Here is a 25,161-nt window from a genome sequence, read left to right on the forward strand (position 1 = left end):
TCATTCATTCATATTCAGTCATGAAATATTCTTCATAAATCCAGAGAAACATTCGAACAAGGGTTGGAACAACATCACTTGCATTTGCATGTTATTTTCAGATGCTTAATGAATTTTTCTTTTTTTACCCGCTGTTCTTTTATTGTTTATTTTCTTCATTACTTTGAAGGCAATCCAACAGACTCCTGTGTGTATGAACAAAGTGACACATGAAAATTCTTAAAATGAATCAATTTGTCTTAGAATCAATTGCTCTTACCTCACTGGCAAATTTTCTCTCACTATATTTATTGATTTATTCAATGTAGAAACGTTTCACGCTACCTGAACAAAAAACTGCCAAGAGACTATCCAATTGATCATTTGTCAAAACCCTCCCACAAATAGCAATTGTCCAATTATAGCTTAGCAACCGTAACTAGGCACGGCACATCTGTCAAGCTTTGGATTGCTCCACATTTTGAAGTGGTTTGCATGGGCCTATCCATAAACAACAATACAAGCGCATTAGTACCTACCTTTGCTGTTTTGTGAGGATAAAGGTTATGTTTAAAAAAAATAAGCCTGTTCATGACTAACACCTCCTCTGTTTAGAATTTCTCCTACTACACAGCAAGGATGCTAACTTTTTGCCTGGGACATGTAATTTTAGCCTCAGTCTTGTAGCACAATATCATGTATGTAGCCATCAAGTGCTTAAATCGATGTTTTAAATCAACTCATGAAGCTAACAGGTTAATTAGCTAGCTAGCTGCAGCTGATAAAATCTGCTAGGACAGTGGTAATTTCAGCTGATAAATCAACAGTCTGCTTTTATCAACCTCAGTCTGAAATCAACATTGTCATTGTTATCAGCAACAGAAACTAATAGGCGGATCTGACTGGATTATATAGAAAAAGTATGGAAAGAAAACAGACAGAATAATATAATATATATAATAATGCTATATAATAAAATTGTATAATAACATAGCAAACAATATGGCAGAGACAAAGGACATTACACCGCATGGTGCTTCATTTTACACCAGGAAACATCTCACCTTGCTATATCTGCCTGCTGAAAACCATCTGGGTTTTTCTCCGTGGCCATTTTATGAGCAGAGCTGCCACGCGGGGCACAGTATGGTGCAAGCACAGATTCAATTATGAGGTGGGGGTGTTTGGCAGGAAGGTGTGTGTGCCAGGCTCTGTCTGTGCACTGAAGCTGATAGATGTGGAGACTTCTGGCCTGGCAAGTGGTTTGCAACCTGTCTATAATGTGAGAAAGGCCCATTGTGCTGCTGTGGAAAAACCCAGAGCACTCAGCTGTGTTTACAGCCCAGAGCGCGGGACTGCAGACCCGCCTCTGAGGATCCCTCAACAGCCCCCTTCTCTAAAAACACAGGGCAGAATCAGATGGAGACAAAGCAACACCATCCCATTTTCCCTGCCATGTCCTCTGTGAGGCTGCCTCACAATTAGCCACACCGCCGCTGCTGAGGCGAGATAACAATAGAAGCCCATGTATCCCCTAAAGACCTCACTAGAGGACCTTTATTACCGTATTGATATCTGCTACATGTCACCGCTGCTCTCACTTGCCTGGCAGCATGCCCGCACATTTTATATGAGGGAAAATCACCAGAGGGGCTGTAAGTCAATACAAGAAGAAAACAGCAGGACACAACATTAGGCTGAATGGTACATGCTGTAATTAGTGAGCTGCTGTAAGGAATAAATATGAAATATGATACTGCAAGTTCAAGCTGTACAGTAAATTAAAAACACAGTAAAGTACAAAAATGTTTCTGGTAAAAAGTCAAGTGACACCCAGTGGAATGAACAAGAATATTCTGAGATGACATCAAATAAAATAAAAACAACACATCAATCAGTGGCAGATAAAATAATTTCAGAACAAACAAACAGCAGTTGCAAATACTTATCTTGTGTGTCCACTGATATTTTATCCTTGAATATGACACAATTTGACTATTGTGACGTGTAATTCAAAATACAGAGCATCTCTCCAAGCATACCCTGCTTTAAGACAGGGAGGAAAAACAATCTAAATAATACATTTCCACACAAAGAAAATAATAAAGTGTTCAAGTTAACATTCTGTAGCACCACAAATTAGTTATTTCATGGACAAAATTACATGAAATTAAAGTCCACTCGTACGGAAAACACACAAAAGTGGCAAGCCGACCTAAAAATGAAGAATACATTTTAGTTTATGTGCAAGACTGTTACCAGTAAAACATGTTTAGATTGTCCACTTGGTCCTCGGTTAAAATTCAAACAGGTCGTTGTGGTGAGCGATTAGTGATTTTTCGGCTTCAGGTTGGTTTCAGGCTGATTTTCTGTTTTTGTCACTGAAATTTTAAAGCAAGACTATGTAATTTTTGAAAGAAGAAATAAAACATTCTTACTCTTACAAACTTAAATTGTGGAATGCACTACACTCTTGCTCAATTCAATACACTCAGGGGTTTTGGTAATACAGCTTTGCTGTAACTTATGGTGGCTAATGTTAGCTTATATTAGCAAAGACTGTATAGATATTGCTGTGTGACTGACATTACTGAGTCAGTTCACTATGACTCTTCTCTACTTCTAACATTACACTATGTACTACCATTTACCATGATTCATTAACTTCCACTTTACACAGTCTTGCTGTAAGGCTGATAATTTCTAACTTCTGAGACTGGTTTGAAAATGGCAACAAATCAGAGCAACTGAAAAACCCTCAACTAACCAAATAATCACCTAAAATTTGTCATTTTTTTACAGTAAAAACTGTATCCAAAAACATCTTAATTGAAGAAGTAATCACTATGTCGGCTCGGGGGTCGAAGGCACTCTTTACCTGTTAAATTTAGGCTGGCAAGATCTGAGGAACTTTTGCATTAAAGTGTCTTATATTTAGCATTTATATCAAAAACCTCCATTTGTCGATGGATAAAATGTTACACAGACTTTCTAAGGCTTGTACTGGAAACTTTCAGCAGTACCACAGAGGCTGGTTGTAAAGCCCTTTGAGTAAGGCTTTACAGTAAATGGATATGGGGTCACTCTGACTGCAAAGCTGAGGTCAGGCTCTCAGAGAGCCAGTCTGTGTGTGAATGGTCATAAAACACTACAAGCATCCATTTCAAATGCCCCAGCTGTCACTAAAGTACTGGTCCTCTTCCTCCTCTTCTTCCTCAGTCCCATTTTTCATGAGGTCATCATCTTGTAACTCACTTACTTCCTCTTCCTCCTCTTCGTCCTCTTTGAGCTGTGCGAGCATGGTTTGTAAAGTGGCTTTTACTTCCAGAACCTCCTTTTCTAACGACTGTGCAGTGTGAGTTAAGGAAGAATCTGATGCTACAGACACAAACTGAGAGTTAACATCTAAATAAAAAGTATGCCAGCAGACAAATATCAGGGCAAATGTGACACTCGTGGCCCTCGATGGTTAATGGTAATAGCAGAGGACAGCCATAACCTAATGAAGTCATCAATCTCCAATTTGGCCACCAAACGGATTACTGAGACAGATCAAGTCATACCCAATTTAACCCCATCCAATTCACTATTCATGAGCTCATCTCGTCTGTGAAGCTCAGTGGCAGTGTGGGGACCCAAGCAAACAGACTGCCCAGCTAAATTATTCATAAGCCATCAATGCAACAGGATAGAGGCTGTCATCAGTGGGGGGATTGTTTAACCTGCTTAGAAACTCAAATTAATCGTGTGAGTGTCCAGTTTAAGTGGCAAATCAAAGGCATGGCTTTGATGGCAGATGGGGCCTGATGGCTCGTTTTACTGTCTGAATGGACACAGATTGTCCTCATTCATAATTAACCAGCCGTTAAAGAGCTTTTCATGAATACTGTCGAATGTTCGACGAGACTTTTAAGGCAACGTCCAGACGTTGTTCAGAATTATGTTGAAGACCTTTAAAACTAACCACAAAGATTGTGTGGAGAGCAAAAGTGGAGCCAGAAATCTGGGTGTACTCATAGACGGCGATCTAAATTTTAAGAGCCATATCAATCATCTCACAAGATCAGACTTTATAATAAGTAGACTTTGGTCTATTCACTGGCCTCCCAAAAGTGCTGCGACTACAGTTAATTCAAAATACAGCTGCACACGTTCTCACTGGAACAAAACAAAAAAAGTCTAAACAGATTACACCTGTTCTTAGATCTTTGCATTGGCTCCCCGTCCAAACTAGAATCGATTTTAAGATTCTGCTTCTTGTATAGTATACAAAGCTCTAAATGGCCTTGCACCTCAGTATATAAAACACATGCTTATTACATACATAACTTGCAAGAACTCTCATGTGCACAGGCAGTGGTCTTTTAACTATCTCTGGTACTAACTCTAAAGCAGGGGAGGCTGCCTATTGTATCTATCCCCCAAGTAGATGGAACGCCCTGCCTGAGGACCTGAGAGAGGCCGCTAAACTGAACACTTTTAAAAGCAGGTTAAAAATCTTACTTTTCACAACAGTCTATGACTAAGTTCTTAATGGGTGTATGTGTGTGTGTTTTGTATATTTTGACATTTGTATATTCTGCACTGATTCTTGTATAATTGTGTTGCAATTGTATTATCACTTTATGTAAACCACATTGTGTTGCCCTGTGTATGAAATGTGCTATATAAATAAAGTTTGATCTATTTTTTTTTCCAATTCCAGTCTCTGGTTGTCCATCCACCTCCTTGTTTTGAGAGCAGGGACTCAATTAAGACCTTCTGAGACTGAAGGTTTGATCTTCGAGTCACTATAGCAACAGTAGCGTCATTCAGCTTCTGTTCAATTTCTGCAACCAAACAACAACATTGTCCTGTATCTTCAGTGTCCTCAGGTGTCCATGGCACTTTTGCATGAGTGCATGGACTTCAAAAGGCTGAGATGAATGACATGTAAGGACACGAAAACAGAGAGGTGGAGAGAAGCAGCCTGATCTGTGTCTATCTCTGACTGTCAGGCTGCATTGATATCATGCAAACAGTGGAGGAGCCTGTACTGACCCCTGACAGCACAGCGGGGGACGTGACTGTGATCAGATGGGAAAACAGTCTGATCACACTTCAACAGCTTTTAGAGATCCTAAAACTAAAAAAAATAAACATCTTCATCAGATTAGTAAAGTATTACTGAAGAGAAATGAGACATGACTCCAAATAAATAAATAAAAAAACAGCAGGTTAGGTGGCAAATTTCCTTCATCATCCTGTTGAAATATTACCTTTTCTATCTGTCTTAATAAGCCTACAGTGTGGAGGGGAAAAGTTGAGCGAGAAAAACACACTAATCTATTTCCAATCAGCTTTCTAATTAGCATGGAAAATGATGTATTGTGACCTGTAATCAGCTTCAACAGTTTCATCTGAGTCATTATCATGGATATTGTAATTTCCTCCGAGCCAGATCCAGCAAGTGGAAGTGGGCAGACGGAGGAGGGGAGGAGAGGAGGGGTGATGAGAGGAAGGGAGGGTCAGCAGGAGGATGGACATTAAGACAGGAGGCGAGCAGAGTCATTACAGTGACATTCCTCTATCTGACGTGGAGCTGCCTCTGACAGCTGACTTTAATCTCAGCCTGTGGTGACTGGCAGCCCACATCAAGGACCCTCTAATAACCTCGCTTGGACTTTTACCATTTCATTTTCCACTTGGCACGTCCAGCCTGTCAAGAAAAATCCTCTGATCCCAGTTTATCTTCCGTTCTCTCCCTGAATGGTCCCATAATGTCAGATAAGACAGGTTGATTTTTTCCCCCCTGAAAGGTAAAGTCACAGAAAGCTAACATCAGTCAGCCTAAAGGTAGTTTGGATGTGTACTTTTGAGAGTTGGAAGGCCTCGAGGAAACTAGGTCCTTAAGATGGATGGACAGAGACAGAACCATACACACACAGATAGTATACATTTTATGTGATATATATATATTTAGAGAGCAGTGAAAGGATATGGGTGAGGGCCAGATCCCGGTTCAGTATGGCCGTCTGCAATTCATCTTCCAAGGTCATTAGTCTGTCACTGATCAGCTCGCAGCGCTCCGTCAGGTCTGCAGCCTCAGCCTCGCTGCACCCGTCCTGGCAGGAAAAGGAAGGGATGATCAACAATTGAAGCTGCAATGGTTCAAATACATGGGTCTGATATTGAAAATGAATAAACACAAAAGTCTGTAGTCAATAACAACAAGTAACCTACCAGACTAAAAAGAAAAATTGGATTTTTTTAGTACTGGTACAACAATAACGCTGAAAAGTTTGGAGTCATCTGGTAAAACAGGTTGGGAGCCTTTGCTGTATTGAAGCAATGCAACATTAGCACCACCTTTTTTTGTGCAAGATGTTGTTGCTTGTAATGAAGGTAAATTCAACACTAAAAACCAGCAGGTCGTTTTTACGACAACATGCAACCTCTCGATCCGACAGTGTAACAAAATTTTAATCAAGTGATACCACAAACAATGTCAATATAACTTTAATTAGAAAGAATAGTCACTTTGTTAATTAATGACACAAATTAAGCTGAAGGTGGACCCTTTGTGACTACAGCATGGCTATACCTAAGCATAGTACTTAAAGGGGTAAACCAGCCATTCTTGTTGTATTTTTCACAGAAGCTCTAAAACAAGTGTAATGATATATAGACTAGTTATGAGAGGTTCATTAATCACCATAACTACACACTATATAACAAAGAATAAAGATCCATGCAGTAAAATATTGCGTTACAACCCTTGTCTTGTGGTAGCTCACAGTGCTACAACATGTCGCATGATTGTGAATCTGCTGTGTTTAGTCTGATATTATATTTACCATCAAACCAATAAAGTAGGTACAGTAGACTGATGACATATTGAGCCAATTTTACACCCATGATTGGTGAGTAGCCTATATGTTATAATATTTCAATTGCATATATATACTTGAATATATGATTGATTAAAGTTACTGTATGGAGGCCTATTTTAGTTGCAATGATATATAAGCATTAAGAGGGTTCAAAACTGTCAACACTTCTTGACTCAAGTTGTTTCGTTCATGCTTTAATTTTCGTTTTAATAATGATTGCTCTTGACCATAAGTCACAGCGCCAAGACGGAGCTTTTCAGAATTTCTCATTTCACCTCTTTCATACAAAATGCTTGACACTGTTTTAACTAGATACAAGTCCAAAATTTTTGTTTGGTAAAGCGCCAAGGTCATAATGTACACAATACACACCGGGGGCACTGTGTGGACATCATTCAGTGTTGTATCTGCAGATCACCTGAGGATGCTGCGAGGCTAAGTGTGTATCGGAGGATGGTGGGGATGTCAGGTTGGTGGAGGAGCAGAGTGCAGTAGGGCAAAGCATTCAGAGAGCAGAGCTGGCCATAATTAGAACAGGCCCCTTTGCAGACATCGTGTCCTAGTTTCTTCACACTTATCAAGCATTGAGAACACAAACACACACACAAGAGTACACAGACGCACTTCTTGAGCAAATAGACACGCAAACCTGCACGCAGACCTGGTGTTCTTATCAAACAACACATAGAAAGTCTAATCTGACTCATAGCTGCAGGTAGGAAATATAAACTCCCTGCAGCTCAGAGGTGTCAGAGCAATCACTGGAAAGTCACGTCTCTGGTCTCTGTCCTGGAATAGCACTCCTTCTCCGGATGATGTAACACCCCAAAACAAATGTACAACAACAGGCCCGAGGCGCAGCGACAAGTCATCCCTGATGCAATTAAGGAATAAAGTAAGACTTAAAAGCGGAACAGCCCACAGGTAAAGACTGTAAAGAAAGCATCACGTTTTTCTGTGTCCTTTAATGAACGAACAATCACTAACACAGGTCCGTCCTCAGGTGTCACCTTATGAGATGTAGGGATCCCTGACCTCCTGTACCAAGAAGTCAACTTATAGATTCACTAAGTTGTTTGTTTGTCAAGGTTAGGGGCTTCTTGCGCAGATAAGAGCCCTGTGTTTGTGTAGCTGATTGATTCTATACTTTACAGCTTCCAGTCAGCATTTGTAAAATCAATACAACTACAGGATAGAAAACAAAAGCTCACCATGAAGAATGGCACTGTTGAAAACATCCCTGACAGTTTGTTAGCAACTTTGTACACAAAGAAAAAAACAAAAAAAGCGGTTACAACCATTTAAAAGCTGTTATTTTGCTCATGGTGGTGATCAAAGCAATACAAATTGCTTTCTCTGTTACATCTGCCTTTGACAAACAAGAAAACATGGGAAATGAGATTTCAACAACATGTCAATTTGCATGATAGAATACATGTATTGGCGTGTTGATTCCTGGTGCACATTAGTGCTGATATCATTAGACCAAAAGTAAACAAAGCAGACTGCAGAAGCATGAAAAGAGTTTCCCCTCGGGAATCAATAAAGTATTTCTGATTCTGATTCTGATTCTGAACTTGAGCAAATGATTTAGAAATTCAATATTTAGACTCATGTATGCACTGGTATGGTTATTTAAGCAATAATGAGTGTGAGGCAGCAGGTAATTGTGCATGTTCCCATGGGTGCTGTTAGGCTCGACACTTTGTGCCGGGCGGGCAATACAAAGCAATAATATTGCACTGGTATTACACTCAAGGCCATAATTGCTTTTACAAACAATAAAGTAGCTGAATTCATTTCAAACTCAAAAGGAAATTAACTAGCTTATGATTAACTAGTGTCTTTGTTGTCACTGATGCCTTGTTATCAAGTTACTGAGTCCACACTTAGAAATACTATCAGTTTCCCAGACCATCTACTGAGATCAACTACAAATATGTGCAGTGACAAAATAAGGTATTAGTCTCTAGCTGTGTCCCAGTTCCATACCACACACTTATTCTCAGCAGGTTTTGAGTATGCAGTGTTTTCACAATGGAAAAGTGACAAAATTAAGTATTCTCAAAAAAGTAAGTATGCAGACTAAAAACAATTCTTTTTTGTTTTCCAAGATCTTCCAGAGGTCTGACCACCACCTGCAATTGTTTTTGAGCTGTGTTCCAATTCCATACTACATACAAACTGTACTGTGTACAGTTTCTACTTTGGAATGTCACTGACAATCAAACTTCACAAAGAGAATGCAAAATGTTTTTCAAAAATTTCATACTTGTATTTAATGCTATTTTTCTCCAAGACCATCCTGGAACTGTCTCACCGCCATTCACAATTTACTTTAATGTTTTGCATTTCATTGTAAGACAACAGTGTCCATCAACAGTACACTCAAACATCAACTATTTTTAGGCTGCAATACTGACAGTTCTGAGTATACTTCATTTTGTCACTATTCAAGTGTGAAGTGGAATTGGGATACAGCTTCAGTTTTTGCGTGGGCTGTTGGTGCACACTCGTGTCCCACAATGCACAATTACCTCCACAAGTGTCCACAATTTTGGAAAAATATATAGCTTTCTCTTTGTGACGTTTGATTGGCAGTGACATTCTCAAGGTGTAGTTTGATTGACATCTGACAGCACACATGCTGCACCTAATTACCTGTTAGTACAAAATGGTAAAGCTGATTTCACAGATACTTACTACAAAAACAATATACTATATATGAAGATAGCCTACAATTAGTATGCTGTATGGAACTGGGACACAGTTGCTGGCAGCCCACATCAAGGACCCTCTAATAACCTCGCTTGGACTTTTACCATTTCATTTTCCACTTGGCACGTCCAGCCTGTCAAGAAAAATCCTCTGATCCCAGTTTATCTTCCGTTCTCTCCTGAATGGTCCCATAATGTCAGATAAGACAGGTTGATTTTTTCCCCTGAAAGGTAAAGTCACAGAAAGCTAACATCAGTCAGCCTAAAGGTAGTTTGGATGTGTACTTTTGAGAGTTGGAAGGCCTCGAGGAAACTAGGTCCTTAAGATGGATGGACAGAGACAGAACCATACACACACAGATAGTATACATTTTATGTGATATATATATATTTAGAGAGCAGTGAAAGGATATGGGTGAGGGCCAGATCCCGGTTCAGTATGGCCGCTCTGCAATTCATCTTCCAAGGTCATTAGTCTGTCACTGATCAGCTCGCAGCGCTCCGTCCAGGTCTGCAGCCTCAGCCTCGCTGCACCTGTCCCTGGCAGGAAAAGGAAGGGATGATCAACAATTGAAGCTGCAATGGTTCAAATACATGGGTCTGATATTGAAAATGAATAAACACAAAAGTCTGTAGTCAATAACAACAAGTAACCTACCAGACTAAAAAGAAAATTGGATTTTTTTAGTACTGGTACAACAATAACGCTGAAAAGTTTGGAGTCATCTGGTAAAACAGGTTGGGAGCCTTTGCTGTATTGAAGCAATGCAACATTAGCACCACCTTTTTGTGCAAGATGTTGTTGCTTGTAATGAAGGTAAATTCAACACTAAAAACCAGCAGGTCGTTTTTACGACAACATGCAACCTCTCGATCCGACAGTGTAACAAAATTTTAATCAAGTGATACCACAAACAATGTCAATATAACTTTAATTAGAAAGAATAGTCACTTTGTTAATTAATGACACAAATTAAGCTGAAGGTGGACCCTTTGTGACTACAGCATGGCTATACCTAAGCATAGTACTTAAAGGGGTAAACCAGCCATTCTTGTTGTATTTTTCACAGAAGCTCTAAAACAAGTGTAATGATATATAGACTAGTTATGAGAGGTTCATTAATCACCATAACTACACACTATATAACAAAGAATAAAGATCCATGCAGTAAAATATTGCACGTTACAACCCTTGTCTTGTGGTAGCTCACAGTGCTACAACATGTCGCATGATTGTGAATCTGCTGTGTTTAGTCTGATATTATATTTACCATCAAACCAATAAAGTAGGTACAGTAGACTGATGACATATTGAGCCAATTTTACACCCATGATTGGTGAGTAGCCTATATGTTATAATATTTCAATTGCATATATATACTTGAATATATGATTGATTAAAGTTACTGTATGGAGGCCTATTTTAGTTGCAATGATATATAAGCATTAAGAGGGTTCAAAACTGTCAACACTTCTTGACTCAAGTTGTTTCGTTCATGCTTTAATTTTCGTTTTAATAATGATTGCTCTTGACCATAAGTCACAGCGCCAAGACGGAGCTTTTCAGAATTTCTCATTTCACCTCTTTCATACAAAATGCTTGACACTGTTTTAACTAGATACAAGTCCAAAATTTTTGTTTGGTAAAGCGCCAAGGTCATAATGTACACAATACACACCGGGGGCACTGTGTGGACATCATTCAGTGTTGTATCTGCAGATCACCTGAGGATGCTGCGAGGCTAAGTGTGTATCGGAGGATGGTGGGGATGTCAGGTTGGTGGAGGAGCAGAGTGCAGTAGGGCAAAGCATTCAGAGAGCAGAGCTGGCCATAATTAGAACAGGCCCCTTTGCAGACATCGTGTCCTAGTTTCTTCACACTTATCAAGCATTGAGAACACAAACACACACACAAGAGTACACAGACGCACTTCGAGCAAATAGACACGCAAACCTGCACGCAGACCTGGTGTTCTTATCAAACAACACATAGAAAGTCTAATCTGACTCATAGCTGCAGGTAGGAAATATAAACTCCCTGCAGCTCAGAGGTGTCAGAGCAATCACTGGAAAGTCACGTCTCTGGTCTCTGTCCTGGAATAGCACTCCTTCTCCGGATGATGTAACACCCCAAAACAAATGTACAACAACAGGCCCGAGGCGCAACGACAAGTCATCCCTGATGCAATTAAGGAATAAAGTAAGACTTAAAAGCGGAACAGCCCACAGGTAAAGACTGTAAAGAAAGCATCACGTTTTTCTGTGTCCTTTAATGAACGAACAATCACTAACACAGGTCCGTCCTCAGGTGTCACCTTATGAGATGTAGGGATCCCTGACCTCCTGTACCAAGAAGTCAACTTATAGATTCACTAAGTTGTTTGTTTGTCAAGGTTAGGGGCTTCTTGCAGAGATAAGAGCCCTGTGTTTGTGTAGCTGATTGATTCTATACTTTACAGCTTCCAGTCAGCATTTGTAAAATCAATACAACTACAGGATAGAAAACAAAAGCTCACCATGAAGAATGGCACTGTTGAAAACATCCCTGACAGTTTGTTAGCAACTTTGTACACAAAGAAAAAAAACAAAAAAACGGTTACAACCATTTAAAAGCTGTTATTTTGCTCATGGTGGTGATCAAAGCAATACAAATTGCTTTCTCTGTTACATCTGCCTTTGACAAACAAGAAAACATGGGAAATGAGATTTCAACAACATGTCAATTTGCATGATAGAATACATGTATTGGCGTGTTGATTCCTGGTGCACATTAGTGCTGATATCATTAGACCAAAAGTAAACAAAGCAGACTGCAGAAGCATGAAAAGAGTTTCCCCTCGGGAATCAATAAAGTATTTCTGATTCTGATTCTGATTCTGAACTTGAGCAAATGATTTAGAAATTCAATATTTAGACTCATGTATGCACTGGTATGGTTATTTAAGCAATAATGAGTGTGAGGCAGCAGGTAATTGTGCATGTTCCCATGGGTGCTGTTAGGCTCGACACTTTGTGCCGGGCGGGCAATACAAAGCAATAATATTGCACTGGTATTACACTCAAGGCCATAATTGCTTTTACAAACAATAAAGTAGCTGAATTCATTTCAAACTCAAAAGGAAATTAACTAGCTTATGATTAACTAGTGTCTTTGTTGTCACTGATGCCTTGTTATCAAGTTACTGAGTCCACACTTAGAAATACTATCAGTTTCCCAGACCATCTACGAGATCAACTACAAATATGTGCAGTGACAAAATAAGGTATTAGTCTCTAGCTGTGTCCCAGTTCCATACCACACACTTATTCTCAGCAGGTTTTGAGTATGCAGTGTTTTCACAATGGAAAAGTGACAAAATTAAGTATTCTCAAAAAAGTAAGTATGCAGACTAAAAAACAATTCTTTTTTGTTTTCCAAGATCTTCCAGAGGTCTGACCACCACCTGCAATTGTTTTTTGAGCTGTGTTCCAATTCCATACTACATACAAACTGTACTGTGTACAGTTTCTACTTTGGAATGTCACTGACAATCAAACTTCACAAAGAGAATGCAAAATGTTTTTTCAAAAATTTCATACTTGTATTTAATGCTATTTTTTCTCCAAGACCATCCTGGAACTGTCTCACCGCCATTCACAATTTACTTTAATGTTTTGCATTTCATTGTAAGACAACAGTGTCCATCAACAGTACACTCAAACATCAACTATTTTTTAGGCTGCAATACTGACAGTTCTGAGTATACTTCATTTTGTCACTATTCAAGTGTGAAGTGGAATTGGGATACAGCTTCAGTTTTTGCGTGGGCTGTTGGTGCACACTCGTGTCCCACAATGCACAATTACCTCCACAAGTGTCCACAATTTTTGGAAAAATATATAGCTTTCTCTTTGTGACGTTTGATTGGCAGTGACATTCTCAAGGTGTAGTTTGATTGACATCTGACAGCACACATGCTGCACCTAATTACCTGTTAGTACAAAATGGTAAAGCTGATTTCACAGATACTTACTACAAAAACAATATACTATATATGAAGATAGCCTACAATTAGTATGCTGTATGGAACTGGGACACAGTTGGAGCACAAACAAATTGTGACTGGTGGCGGAGACCTCGGAGACGATCTTGGAAAACAAAAAGGGAAACTTAAGTGAAAAGAACTGGGATTAGAAAATAAGTATTCAATCTTGAAATCTTTTCTTAGTTAAGTTTAATCAAGTAGTTTGGTAATTGGTAGCATTTCTGAGTCACAGTTTGACTGATGATCCGTACACACTGCATCATTTTCTGCTAGGACCATATGGAAAAATGCATATGTTTCTTGTATACTAACTGCAGTGTCACGGTATACTGTGACAGTTGGTATAGTAGCTACTAGCTACTGTACACAGTTAGTATGCAGTAAGGAATTGTGATACAGCAATCATCTCTTGTCAACACAATTCTAACAGGGCTTGTGTAAATTTCATATTATAACAAAAACTACCTGATTAACAAAGCGAATCAAAAGCCGTCAACATTTCAGTTTAATAATGTCTCTATTCTTGTTTGGTACTGTGGGTCAGTATGAAGAGGGGAATGTAAGGACCTTGAGAGGATAAAAGGACAATTAGTAGAGATTTGAGGAAAAAAAGAGTAGTGCTAAAACACACACTTGCACACACGCACACACACCAATCAATCTCCATTGTGGCAGCAGGGCAGCAACTAAGTGGAAATCATTTACTTAAAGTCATTACGGAAAGGAGAAAGAGGTCAGACGTTCTGCAAGGCAGAGAATCCAACTCCACCACAACGCTATCACAACACCCTCAAGACAAACGATATCAATAACAGCCATCATATCATTTGACTCAGTGATACATCATACTTTATTGTGATTGTGGCATTATATCTCAGCTAGGTTTTCAATGATTCAATGTGATTCAGAATTGCATCGTACAGATACAAGTCACTGTCCTGTACATCAGACCGGCAACACATCATCAAGAGCGGAGGCCACGCCCCCTTTTTGGGGGCAAGAATAATGCTTCACCACAGGGTTGCCAGGTCTGCGGGAAGGGCTACTTTTGAAGTGGGTAGACCTATTTTGCATGCAAATTACATGTATAATATCTATAAATAAAAATTCATATTTTAAATGAAATTATTTATTTATACCCAAATCCTACCAAACTGACTCCAGATCAGCACGTACACATATGGACATGGGACACATCACATGCACACACACACACACACATGACGTGCCTAATGCTCTCCGCCCGCTTCTCGATCCCAACTCTGCTTGTTAGTGAAGCAAACAGGTTAACAACTAGCTAGCTAGCAACCCCAGGGAGAATGATGACATAAATATATGATTAAAATATAGTGAAGCAACATGAAAAGGTGTTTCAGTTGTTCATTCATGTTGTCCAGGCAGGGAGGAAGAGGGAAAAGGGAAGAGACAGCGAAAAGATTCGTCCGATTCACAAAAGATATTGCGCTAATAGTATTACAGCGCAAACACACCCAAAAAGGTTTTGCAGCTGAGTGCAATTTTCCATTGTTTTGCGTCTGATTGCAATTATCCATGTGGCAAAGTATAAATCTTGGCTTTGCGCCAAGATCACAGCAGGCTGAACAATGGCAGACGGAGGGAGAGAAATTAAATCTTCAGAACGCGAGCTACAAGTCCTGACCGACGAGGTGCAGAGGCTTTCTGCAAAACTTCAGGCAAGGAATTTAAATGTAACAGAGAAAAAACGGATTTGGGATTTAATATCCCAGTGTGTCAGTGCTGTTGGTGTTTTTAAACGCACACCTTCAGACTGTAAAAGACGGTGGCATGATTTGAAGTGGAGGACAAAAGGAAAAAATATCACACAAAGCCTCACAAGCATCTAAATTATTATTATCATTATTATCATCATCCAAAAAATGCCCTTTTTGTAGCATGTTTGTTTAACTGGGGTTCTTTGTCTAAAATATAACACATTTAAATGTGCCACGACTTTTTAAATGAGCCGATGCCTGGCCCTTCCTTTCAAGACTAACACCCGAAATCTGGAGGACCGCCCCCCATCCCACCTCCAACTGCCCGCCTCAGTACCTGTGCGTGTGAATTATGAAGAGATCGACCAGCTCCTCTAGGTCGAACAGCAAAAACAAACCTCTGAACAGGAAAAAAAATGCGTCCCAATTAAAGGGTCTAACAACTGAACTGAGAGCCATGAGTCAAAAACTGACGCCAGTAGCCAACAGCTCACGTCAGCTAGTCACTGCTGTGGCAGGCCTGAGATCCCAAGTATAGGCCAGCCACAATGAAATGATTGGGGTCATGGGTCAAGTCACTGCTGCGCTTGAGGCTAATGCGTTAATTGTGAGGGGTGAGAGTCAGCTTGAGCCAGAGGTCTTGCCAGGATGGGCTTGCCAGAGTGCCACTTCCATCCAAACCTCATGAAGGCAATTGAGAGAGAGAGAGAGGAAAGGGAAGACATAATTTGTTTGTTTGTTTATATATTATAACCTTTTGTTTTCATTCATTATTATCTGACTTATCTATATTTTCAAAAATGACATTTAGGGGAGCTGTGTTCATTTATAGTATAGTGAATTGCTATTTTCATAGTGAGATGTTGAGTTGTATTGATTTTGGTTTTAGATTTAGATCATTGTTTGTATTTTCAAGCAGTATGTTTTTATTTTTAACATTATAATAGAAAAAACTTTGAGGATGAGCACTAACTGATGAGTTTGACAAACATAGCGCTATTTCGGATAATGCTATCGCTTGGTTAGGTTACAACAGTTGGTAGTAAGCTAGTTAGTCAGACAAGCTAACATGTGCAGCTTACATAGAAGCGATAAACACTCTGTTCAATCCATTTCTTACAGTTTTGCTCTTGTATTTTTGGTTTTGGAAAGGCACCACCCTCCAGACTCTGCTCAGAGTATTGCTTACTACAGCCTGGTGCACATTGCTTCAACACATGGAGAAATCCAAAGTTTGACAACCTGCTGTGCTGGACATGACTCATTCTCTGAGATATTGCAGTAATTCTGTTTAAGTTTTGACAAGTTTTAGGCGCTAAATTACAATCTGTTAGAGCATTAGGTAAACATGCAGAGGAATTCCAACTATGAAACCAGGATGAGACATGCATACACCATTATCAGACTCACATCAGTATATTCTGGTTTAAAATGCTGTATGGGACACTCCCTTAACAAGTCCAAGTGCCTTTTTAATGTTTGGCTACCAGGTCTTAAAGAATATAAATGTATGAATTTAAAGCAGGAAGGTGCTGAAAGGAGAACACATGCTCAGCAAAATCCTCCGCAATATAAATAAAGGTCTGGTAAAAAGGCATTGTCAGACAGTCAGCCACACAACTGAGGCTTCTCATGTAGATCAGTACTGATGAGACAGACAAATAGGGGGTCATGTTTAAGTTAAGGTCAACTAATTGATTCTTCTGTGTCCCAGTAAGCCCCAGTATCAGTGTAACTGATTAATTTAATTACAGTGATAACATTCAACCATACAATGACAGTGTTAGCATTACCAACCTCTGGGTGATTATCCTCCATGCAGAACAAAAACTCCTCCAATTTCTGCAACAAAAGGGAAGCATTTGTTGAGGCCACAGTCATAAACTTGCTCATGAATTATTGAAAATGCAATTATGTTGGCTGTGTACTGTATGTGTGCAGAATCATCATAATGACAAGAGGTTGTAATTATTCATCACCAAAACTGACAAGGAGAAAATAGATTAACTGGCTCATCTGTACTGCAGGTTTCCTTTGTTGGTATTCAAAGTGTGTAATTGTACATTCTTCACTAAGGAAGGTGGTAATTACTGTACCTATTGGAGGCTAACATATTGTTTGTGGCTTTAGGGTAAGTGCATAAGAAGGCAGAGTAGCAACAAATAATAATGAGCAAAGTTTTAATTATTATTTTTAAATTAAAAATCGTGTAACATGTAACAGCCTTCATCGCTTCGCTCTCCAGTAAACACAGGTACAGTTGACCATTTATAACCCTTCATACAATATCTGAGATCAGATCATTTAATCGCTACAATTTTGAACCAGTCACACAAACTGGATTGCTTTTGCTCTCATTCATCTCACAGCAACATATAATCTGTCACACGCAGTTTTCAAAGTACATATTGCAAAGGCTGGCATCCAACTGAAAAAAATACTCTTCTATTGTCTGTTGCCTTGAGATGAAAAACACTCATATCTATGAGTGATATGAGTGAGTGTATATATATATATATATATATATATATATATATATATATATATATATATATATATATATATATATATATATATATATATATATATATATATATATATATATATATATATATATATATATATATATATATATATATAAAAAGCGGCTGGATAGCTCAATTGGTAAGTCTCAGGACTTTCACACAGGGACCCGGGTTGAATCCCCTCGGGGCGCATTGAGCAATGACCATCATCCAGTGCGGAAAGGCTGGATAGCTCGATTTGATAGGCCACGGGACACTCACGGGGAACAAGGGTTCGAATCCCCTCGGGCGCAATGAGCAATGACCCATCATCCAGTGTGGGTCCTTAGGCAAGACCCTTCACGCTGCTGCCTACCTCATGATGATGAGTGACGATGAAATGATTGACATGCCGGCTCAGACGTCGCCCGGCCAAACAAGGTCTGCGTCAGGTGTTGGGGAACCAGGGCATCGAGACGACAAATGGGCTACTGGCGAGATGCGATAACAAGGCTCTGTTGGAATGCTACTACTCCAGTAACCCTAGTCAGAGGGGTTACATGCACAGGATGTGGGGTGAATGGTTACTTGAAACCCACAATCGAGGCTTCACGGCGAAGCAACTAGTAGCTCAGTGTTCCAACATCCACAAGCGGCAACTGCTATCACAACTTGAGATTGACGAGGTACAACACAAATGCTACGGCAAGGGGGAGCCAGGACTACAGGTCAGAGGGCATCCAGCAGCTCCCCAACCAGAGATTGGGTCACGAAGCCCCAAGAGAATTCACGCTGAGCGAGGCAGCAACTGACCTGAAAGATAAGATCATGGCGAGGATGAATACAAGGCAACCCCGACGCCAACTACAACGGCTAAGTGAAGTACCATCAGAAAGTCTCCTAGAAGATGTGAATGCAGCATTGAGGCGATCCCTACCACAACCATCACTGAAACCAATGAGCTGATATACGCCTCAGCAGCAGTGATCCTAGAGATGCTTGGCTACAAGAGCAACCATGGGAGCCATGAGAGACAATACCCACCATGGAAACGAAGGTTGGAGGCAAAAATCAAGGAGGCCCGGAGAGAAAGTGAGCCAACTGACAGAGGCTGAGAGGGGTGCAATGAGAAAGCAAGTACCCAAGAAGTACAACCAGATGCCCATACCTGAAGCACTCGAAACTGCCAAACAAAGGCTCCAAGCCTTGGCCAGCCGCCTAAAGAGATACACGAGAGACAATGAAGCCAGAAGAATAAACCGGCTGTTCGCAGCTCAACCTGCGAAAGTGTACGCTCAATGGCAGGGTAATAACAGCAGAGCAGACCCACCAAGGCTGGAAACGGAGCAGTACTGGAAAAGTATATGGGAAAGGAGGCATCACACAACAGCGATGCACAGTGGCTGGCAGCCCTGAGAAAGGACCACAGCAACCTCCTGAACAGAATCCAGTCACCATCACAGCGGCAGACATCCAGAAAGAGTCTCAGGTATGAAGAACTGGACAGCACCGGGCCTGACAGGATCCACACCTACTGGCTAAAGAAGCTCACTGCACTCCACGAGCGCCTAGCAGCACAAATGAACCAGCTGCTAAGAGATGGGGCGCACCCTGAATGGCTTACCGAAGGGCGCACAATCCTGATCCTGAAGGATCCCGCAAAGGTACAGTCCCATCCAACTATCGGCCAATAACCTGCCTCTCCACAACATGGAAGCTCATGTCAGGCATCATTGCGGCTAAGATAAGTGGACACATGGATCAATACATGAGCAAAGCACAGAAGGGCATTGGCAGAGGAACCAGAGGAGCCAAACACCAACTCCTGGTTGACAGAACAGTCACCCAAGACTGCAGAGCCCGACACACCAACCTGTGCACTGCCTGGATTGATTACAAGAAAGCATATGACTCAATGCCGCACACATGGATCACTGAATGCTTAGAGATGTACAACATCAACAGGACTCTAAGGGACTTCATTGCCCGAACTCGATGAGGCTGTGGAAAACCACCCTTGAGGCCAATGGTAAGCCACTTGCACAAGTATCCATCAAATGTGGCATATACCAAGGAGATGCTCTGTCCCCACTGCTGTTCTGCATAGGTCTGAACCCCTCAGCCAAATAATCAACAAGACTGGCTATGGATACCGACTCAGGAGCAGGGCCACCATCAGTCACCTCCTCTACATGGATGACATCAAGCTATACGCTAAGAGCGGCGGGACATCGACTCACTGATCCACACCACCAGGATCTACAGCTCTGACATTGGGATGTCATTCGGGCTTGAGAAGTGCAGTCGAATGGTGACAAAGAGAGGAAGGTAGTCCACACAGAAGGGGTCTCACTCCCAGAAGGAACAATAGCAGACATTGAGGATGGTTACAAGTACCTTGGAATACCACAGGCAAATGGCAACCTCGAAGAGGCAACAAGGAAGGCGGCAACGGCCAAATACCTTCAACGAGTAAGGCAAGTCCTAAGAAGTCAGCTCAATGGCAAGAACAAAGCCCAGGCAATAAACAGCTACGCCCTGCCAGTGATCAGATACCCTGCAGGAATAATAAGGTGGCCAAAGGAGGAGATACAGACCACAGACGTTAAGACAGCAAAGCTCCTCACCATGCATGGAGGGTTCCATCCCAAATCCAGCACCCTGAGACTGTCACGCTGGCCGTATGAGGAAGCGGCCGTGGACTAGTGAGTGTGAGAGCCACTATCCAGGATGAAACATCCAAGATCCACAAGTACATCAAAGATAAGGCCCCAACAGATGGCGTGCTCAGTGAATGTCTCAGGCAATGGGAACAGAGGAAGGCGTGCTGGAGGAAGGACCATCATGGGAGGACAAACCCCTACATGGGATGTACCACGGAACATAACTGAAGTGGCTGATATCAAGAAGTCCTACCAATGGCTAGAGCGGGCTGGATTGAAGGACAGCACAGAGGCACTCATCATGGCTGCACAGGCAGGCCCTGAGCACCAGAGCAATAGAGGCCCAGATCTACCGCACCAGACAAGACCCAAGGTGTAGGCTGTGCAAAGAGGCCCCTGAGACAATCCAGCACATAACTGCAGGGTGTAAGATGCTGGCAGGAAAAGCATACATGGAGCGCCATAACCAAGTAGCTGGCATAGTGTACAGGAACATCTGCACTGAGTATGGACTGGAAACCCGAGAGTCAAAGTGGGAAACACCTCCAAAGGTGGTAGAGAATGACCAGCCAAGATCCTGTGGGACTTCCAGATCCAGACTGACAGAATGGTAATGGCGAACCAGCCTGACATCGTGGTGGTTGACAAACAACAGAGGAAAGCCGTTGTGGTTGATGTGGCGATACCAAGCGATGGCAACATCAGGAAAAAGGAACATGAGAAACTAGAGAAGTACCAAGGGCTTAGAGAAGAGCTGGAGAAGGCCTGGAAGGTGAAGGCAACAGTGGTGCCCGTGGTCATCGGAGCACTCGGGGCAGTGACCCCAAACTGGAGGAGTGGCTACAGCAGATCCCTGGAAGAACACCAGACATCTCGGTCCAGAAGAGCGCAGTACTGGGAACAGCAAAGATACTGCGCAGAACCCTCAAGCTCCCAGGCCTCTGGTAGAGGACCCGAGCTCGAAGGACGAGACCACCCGCGGGGGGTGAAGGACAAAGTTTTTTTTTTTTTTTTATAAATATACTATGTGAGTCCCTTTCACTTTACTTTATATATGCAGGAAGATATTAAATGGCTGATATATAAGAATAATAGTAAAAGATGTCTTGTATTTTTCTGTGGTGTTTGTTTCCCCCAAGAACAAGCCTGAGCTGCAGGATAAAAATTGTCTACTGAATGTGCTTTTGTAGAAAAGGTTTCAGTCATAGTCATCTGGACACTGTTTTCAGAATCAAGAATTCTCAACTGAGAATGACTTCCAGATGGGAGCCGAAACGTCTTGATTCTGAAAACAGTGTCCAGATGACTATGACCGAAACCTTTTCTACGATGGAACACTCCTGGACGAATGAGGGACTACACCATCACCTTGTAATATCTTGTGAAAAACATGTTAGCTGGTTAGTTGGGGCATCAATGTGTTGTCATTAATGTTAAATGTTGTTAAAAGGACATTTACAGTACAGATGTGTTTTTGCTTCTCTGTCCATGAGCGTCATACATTATTTTTATTATATTTTGTGCAAACAAAATCAAAGCAAATTGTGACTCACTTCCAAAGAAAATCTCTTTCTTTGCTCTGAATAGATGTTCTGAAATATTCAAAGATTTACACTAAAATCTAAAGCTTATAAAATGTATTTTTGCAGCCTAGGGTGAATTCAGGGATAATTTTGCTACATTGAGCTCCAGTGTTTCTAGCTTAGAGGGCACAGAAAATAGAGTGCACAGGACAGAGACAAAAGAGAGAAATGGTTGGCTGTCTCACCTTTTAGTTCTTGGAGAAATGTTAGGAGGGGCCAGGCTTTAGGAGGAGAAAGAAAGCAGCAGAGAGAAACAAAGGAAAGCAGAAAATAGATCCATGCAGTTTGTACAATGCGGTCAGGCAGGGTAGGGAAAGAAGACATCGATGCAAAGTGTATATTTATGAGACTGTGAGAGAAGGTAACGAGGGTGCAACAGTAGGAGAATTAATACTGAAATAAGTAAACTGAAAATTTGAGTAACAACTACTGTTGTAAAACAGTATGTTAAATCACAATCTGTAAGCCACACTAACAAAATATAGTCTCACAAAAACATGTCTGGCAAGTGTGCTATTTTTTTTTTTATTAATGCTGGCTTTGTTGGCTTTGTTCCTGCAGGCAGCAACTGACCTGAAAGATAAGATCATGGCGAGGATGAATACAAGGCAACCCCGACGCCAACTACAACGGCTAAGTGAAGTACCATCAGAAAGTCTCCTAGAAGATGTGAATGCAGCATTGAGAGCGATCCCTACCACAACCATCACTGAAACCAATGAGCTGATATACGCCTCAGCAGCAGTGATCCTAGAGATGCTTGGCTACAAGAGCAACCATGGGAGCCATGAGAGACAATACCCACCATGGAAACGAAGGTTGGAGGCAAAAATCAAGGAGGCCCGGAGAGAAGTGAGCCAACTGACAGAGGCTGAGAGGGGTGCAATGAGAAAGCAAGTACCCAAGAAGTACAACCAGATGCCCATACCTGAAGCACTCGAAACTGCCAAACAAAGGCTCCAAGCCTTGGCCAGCCGCCCTAAAGAGATACACGAGAGACAATGAAGCCAGAAGAATAAACCGGCTGTTCGCAACTCAACCTGCGAAAGTGTACGCTCAATGGCAGGGTAATAACAGCAGAGCAGACCCACCAAGGCTGGAAACGGGCAGTACTGGAAAAGTATATGGAAAGGGAGGCATCACACAACAGCGATGCACAGTGGCTGGCAGCCCTGAGAAAGGACCACAGCAACCTCCCTGAACAGAATCCAGTCACCATCACAGCGGCAGACATCCAAGAAAGAGTCTCAGGTATGAAGAACTGGACAGCACCGGGCCCTGACAGGATCCACACCTACTGGCTAAAGAAGCTCACTGCACTCCACGAGCGCCTAGCAGCACAAATGAACCAGCTGCTAAGAGATGGGACGCACCCTGAATGGCTTACCGAAGGCGCACAATCCTGATCCTGAAGGATCCCGCAAAGGGTACAGTCCCATCCAACTATCGGCCAATAACCTGCCTCTCCACAACATGGAAGCTCATGTCAGGCATCATTGCGGCTAAGATAAGTGGACACATGGATCAATACATGAGCAAAGCACAGAAGGGCATTGGCAGAGGAACCAGAGGAGCCAAACACCAACTCCTGGTTGACAGAACAGTCACCCAAGACTGCAGAGCCCGACACACCAACCTGTGCACTGCCTGGATTGATTACAAGAAAGCATATGACTCAATGCCGCACACATGGATCACTGAATGCTTAGAGATGTACAACATCAACAGGACTCTAAGGGACTTCATTGCGAACTCGATGAGGCTGTGGAAAACCACCCTTGAGGCCAATGGTAAGCCACTTGCACAAGTATCCATCAAATGTGGCATATACCAAGGAGATGCTCTGTCCCCACTGCTGTTCTGCATAGGTCTGAACCCCTCAGCCAAATAATCAACAAGACTGGCTATGGATACCGACTCAGGAACGGGCCACCATCAGTCACCTCCTCTACATGGATGACATCAAGCTATACGCTAAGAGCGAGCGGGACATCGACTCACTGATCCACACCACCAGGATCTACAGCTCTGACATTGGGATGTCATTCGGGCTTGAGAAGTGCAGTCGAATGGTGACAAAGAGAGGGAAGGTAGTCCACACAGAAGGGGTCTCACTCCCAGAAGGAACAATAGCAGACATTGAGGATGGTTACAAGTACCTTGGAATACCACAGGCAAATGGCAACCTCGAAGAGGCAACAAGGAAGACGGCAACGCCAAATACCTTCAACGAGTAAGGCAAGTCCTAAGAAGTCAGCTCAATGGCAAGAACAAAGCCCAGGCAATAAACAGCTACGCCCTGCCAGTGATCAGATACCCTGCAGGAATAATAAGGTGGCCAAAGGAGGAGATACAGACCACAGACGTTAAGGCGCGAAAGCTCCTCACCATGCATGGAGGGTTCCATCCCAAATCCAGCACCCTGAGACTGTCACGCTAGCCGTAAGGAAGGCGGCCGTGGACTAGTGAGTGTGAGAGCCACTATCCAGGATGAAACATCCAAGATCCACAAGTACATCAAAGATAAGGCCCCAACAGATGACGTGCTCAGTGAATGTCTCAGGCAATGGGGAACAGAGGAAGACGTGCTGGAGGAAGGACCATCATGGGAGGACAAACCCCTACATGGGATGTACCACCGAACATAACACTATACTATGTGAGTCCCTTTCACTTTACTTTATATATGCAGGAAGATATTAAATGGCTGATATATAAGAATAATAGTAAAAGATGTCTTGTATTTTCATCGGAGCACTCGGGCAGTGACCCCAAACTGTGGTGTTTGTTTCCCCAAGAACAAGCCTGAGCTGCAGGATAAAAATTGTCTACTGAATGTGCTTTGATATATAAGAATAATAGTAAAAGATGTCTTGTATTTTTCTGTGGTGTTTGTTTCCCCCAGAAAAGCCTGAGCTTTTGTCAGAATCATAGTCATCTGGACACTGTTTTCAGAATCAAGAATTCTCAACTGAGAATGACTTCCAGATGGGAGCCGAAACGTCTTGATTCTGAAAACAGTGTCCAGATGACTATGACCGAAACCTTTTCTACGATGGAACACTCCTGGACGAATGAGGGACTA

The 25,161-nt window shown here is 41.8% G+C and overlaps 1 protein-coding gene across 3 annotated transcripts in view; it reads right to left on the reverse strand.

Annotated features, from left to right (window-relative positions):
• Window positions 1-1,671: 1,671 nt before the first annotated feature.
• disc1 (DISC1 scaffold protein) overlaps window positions 1,672-25,161 on the reverse strand; it is a 58,096-nt gene continuing 34,606 nt past the window's right edge. For 2 of the 3 annotated variants that reach the window (XM_044214871.1, XM_044214870.1), the window contains exons 12-14: window positions 17,124-17,168; window positions 5,960-6,083; window positions 1,672-3,327 (exon numbers count right to left, since the gene is read on the reverse strand). In XM_044214871.1, the coding sequence (XP_044070806.1) occupies window positions 3,143-3,327; window positions 5,960-6,083; window positions 17,124-17,168 (354 nt within the window). In that variant the 3' untranslated portion in view covers window positions 1,672-3,142. Of the gene's footprint in view, window positions 3,328-5,959; window positions 6,084-17,123; window positions 17,169-25,161 lie in introns of those variants that run through there. The other variant, XR_006379940.1, reaches the window with a different exon arrangement.

The sequence above is a fragment of the Siniperca chuatsi genome, linkage group LG11 (genome assembly GCF_020085105.1).
Source record: "Siniperca chuatsi isolate FFG_IHB_CAS linkage group LG11, ASM2008510v1, whole genome shotgun sequence".
Lineage (NCBI taxonomy): Eukaryota > Metazoa > Chordata > Actinopteri > Centrarchiformes > Sinipercidae > Siniperca > Siniperca chuatsi.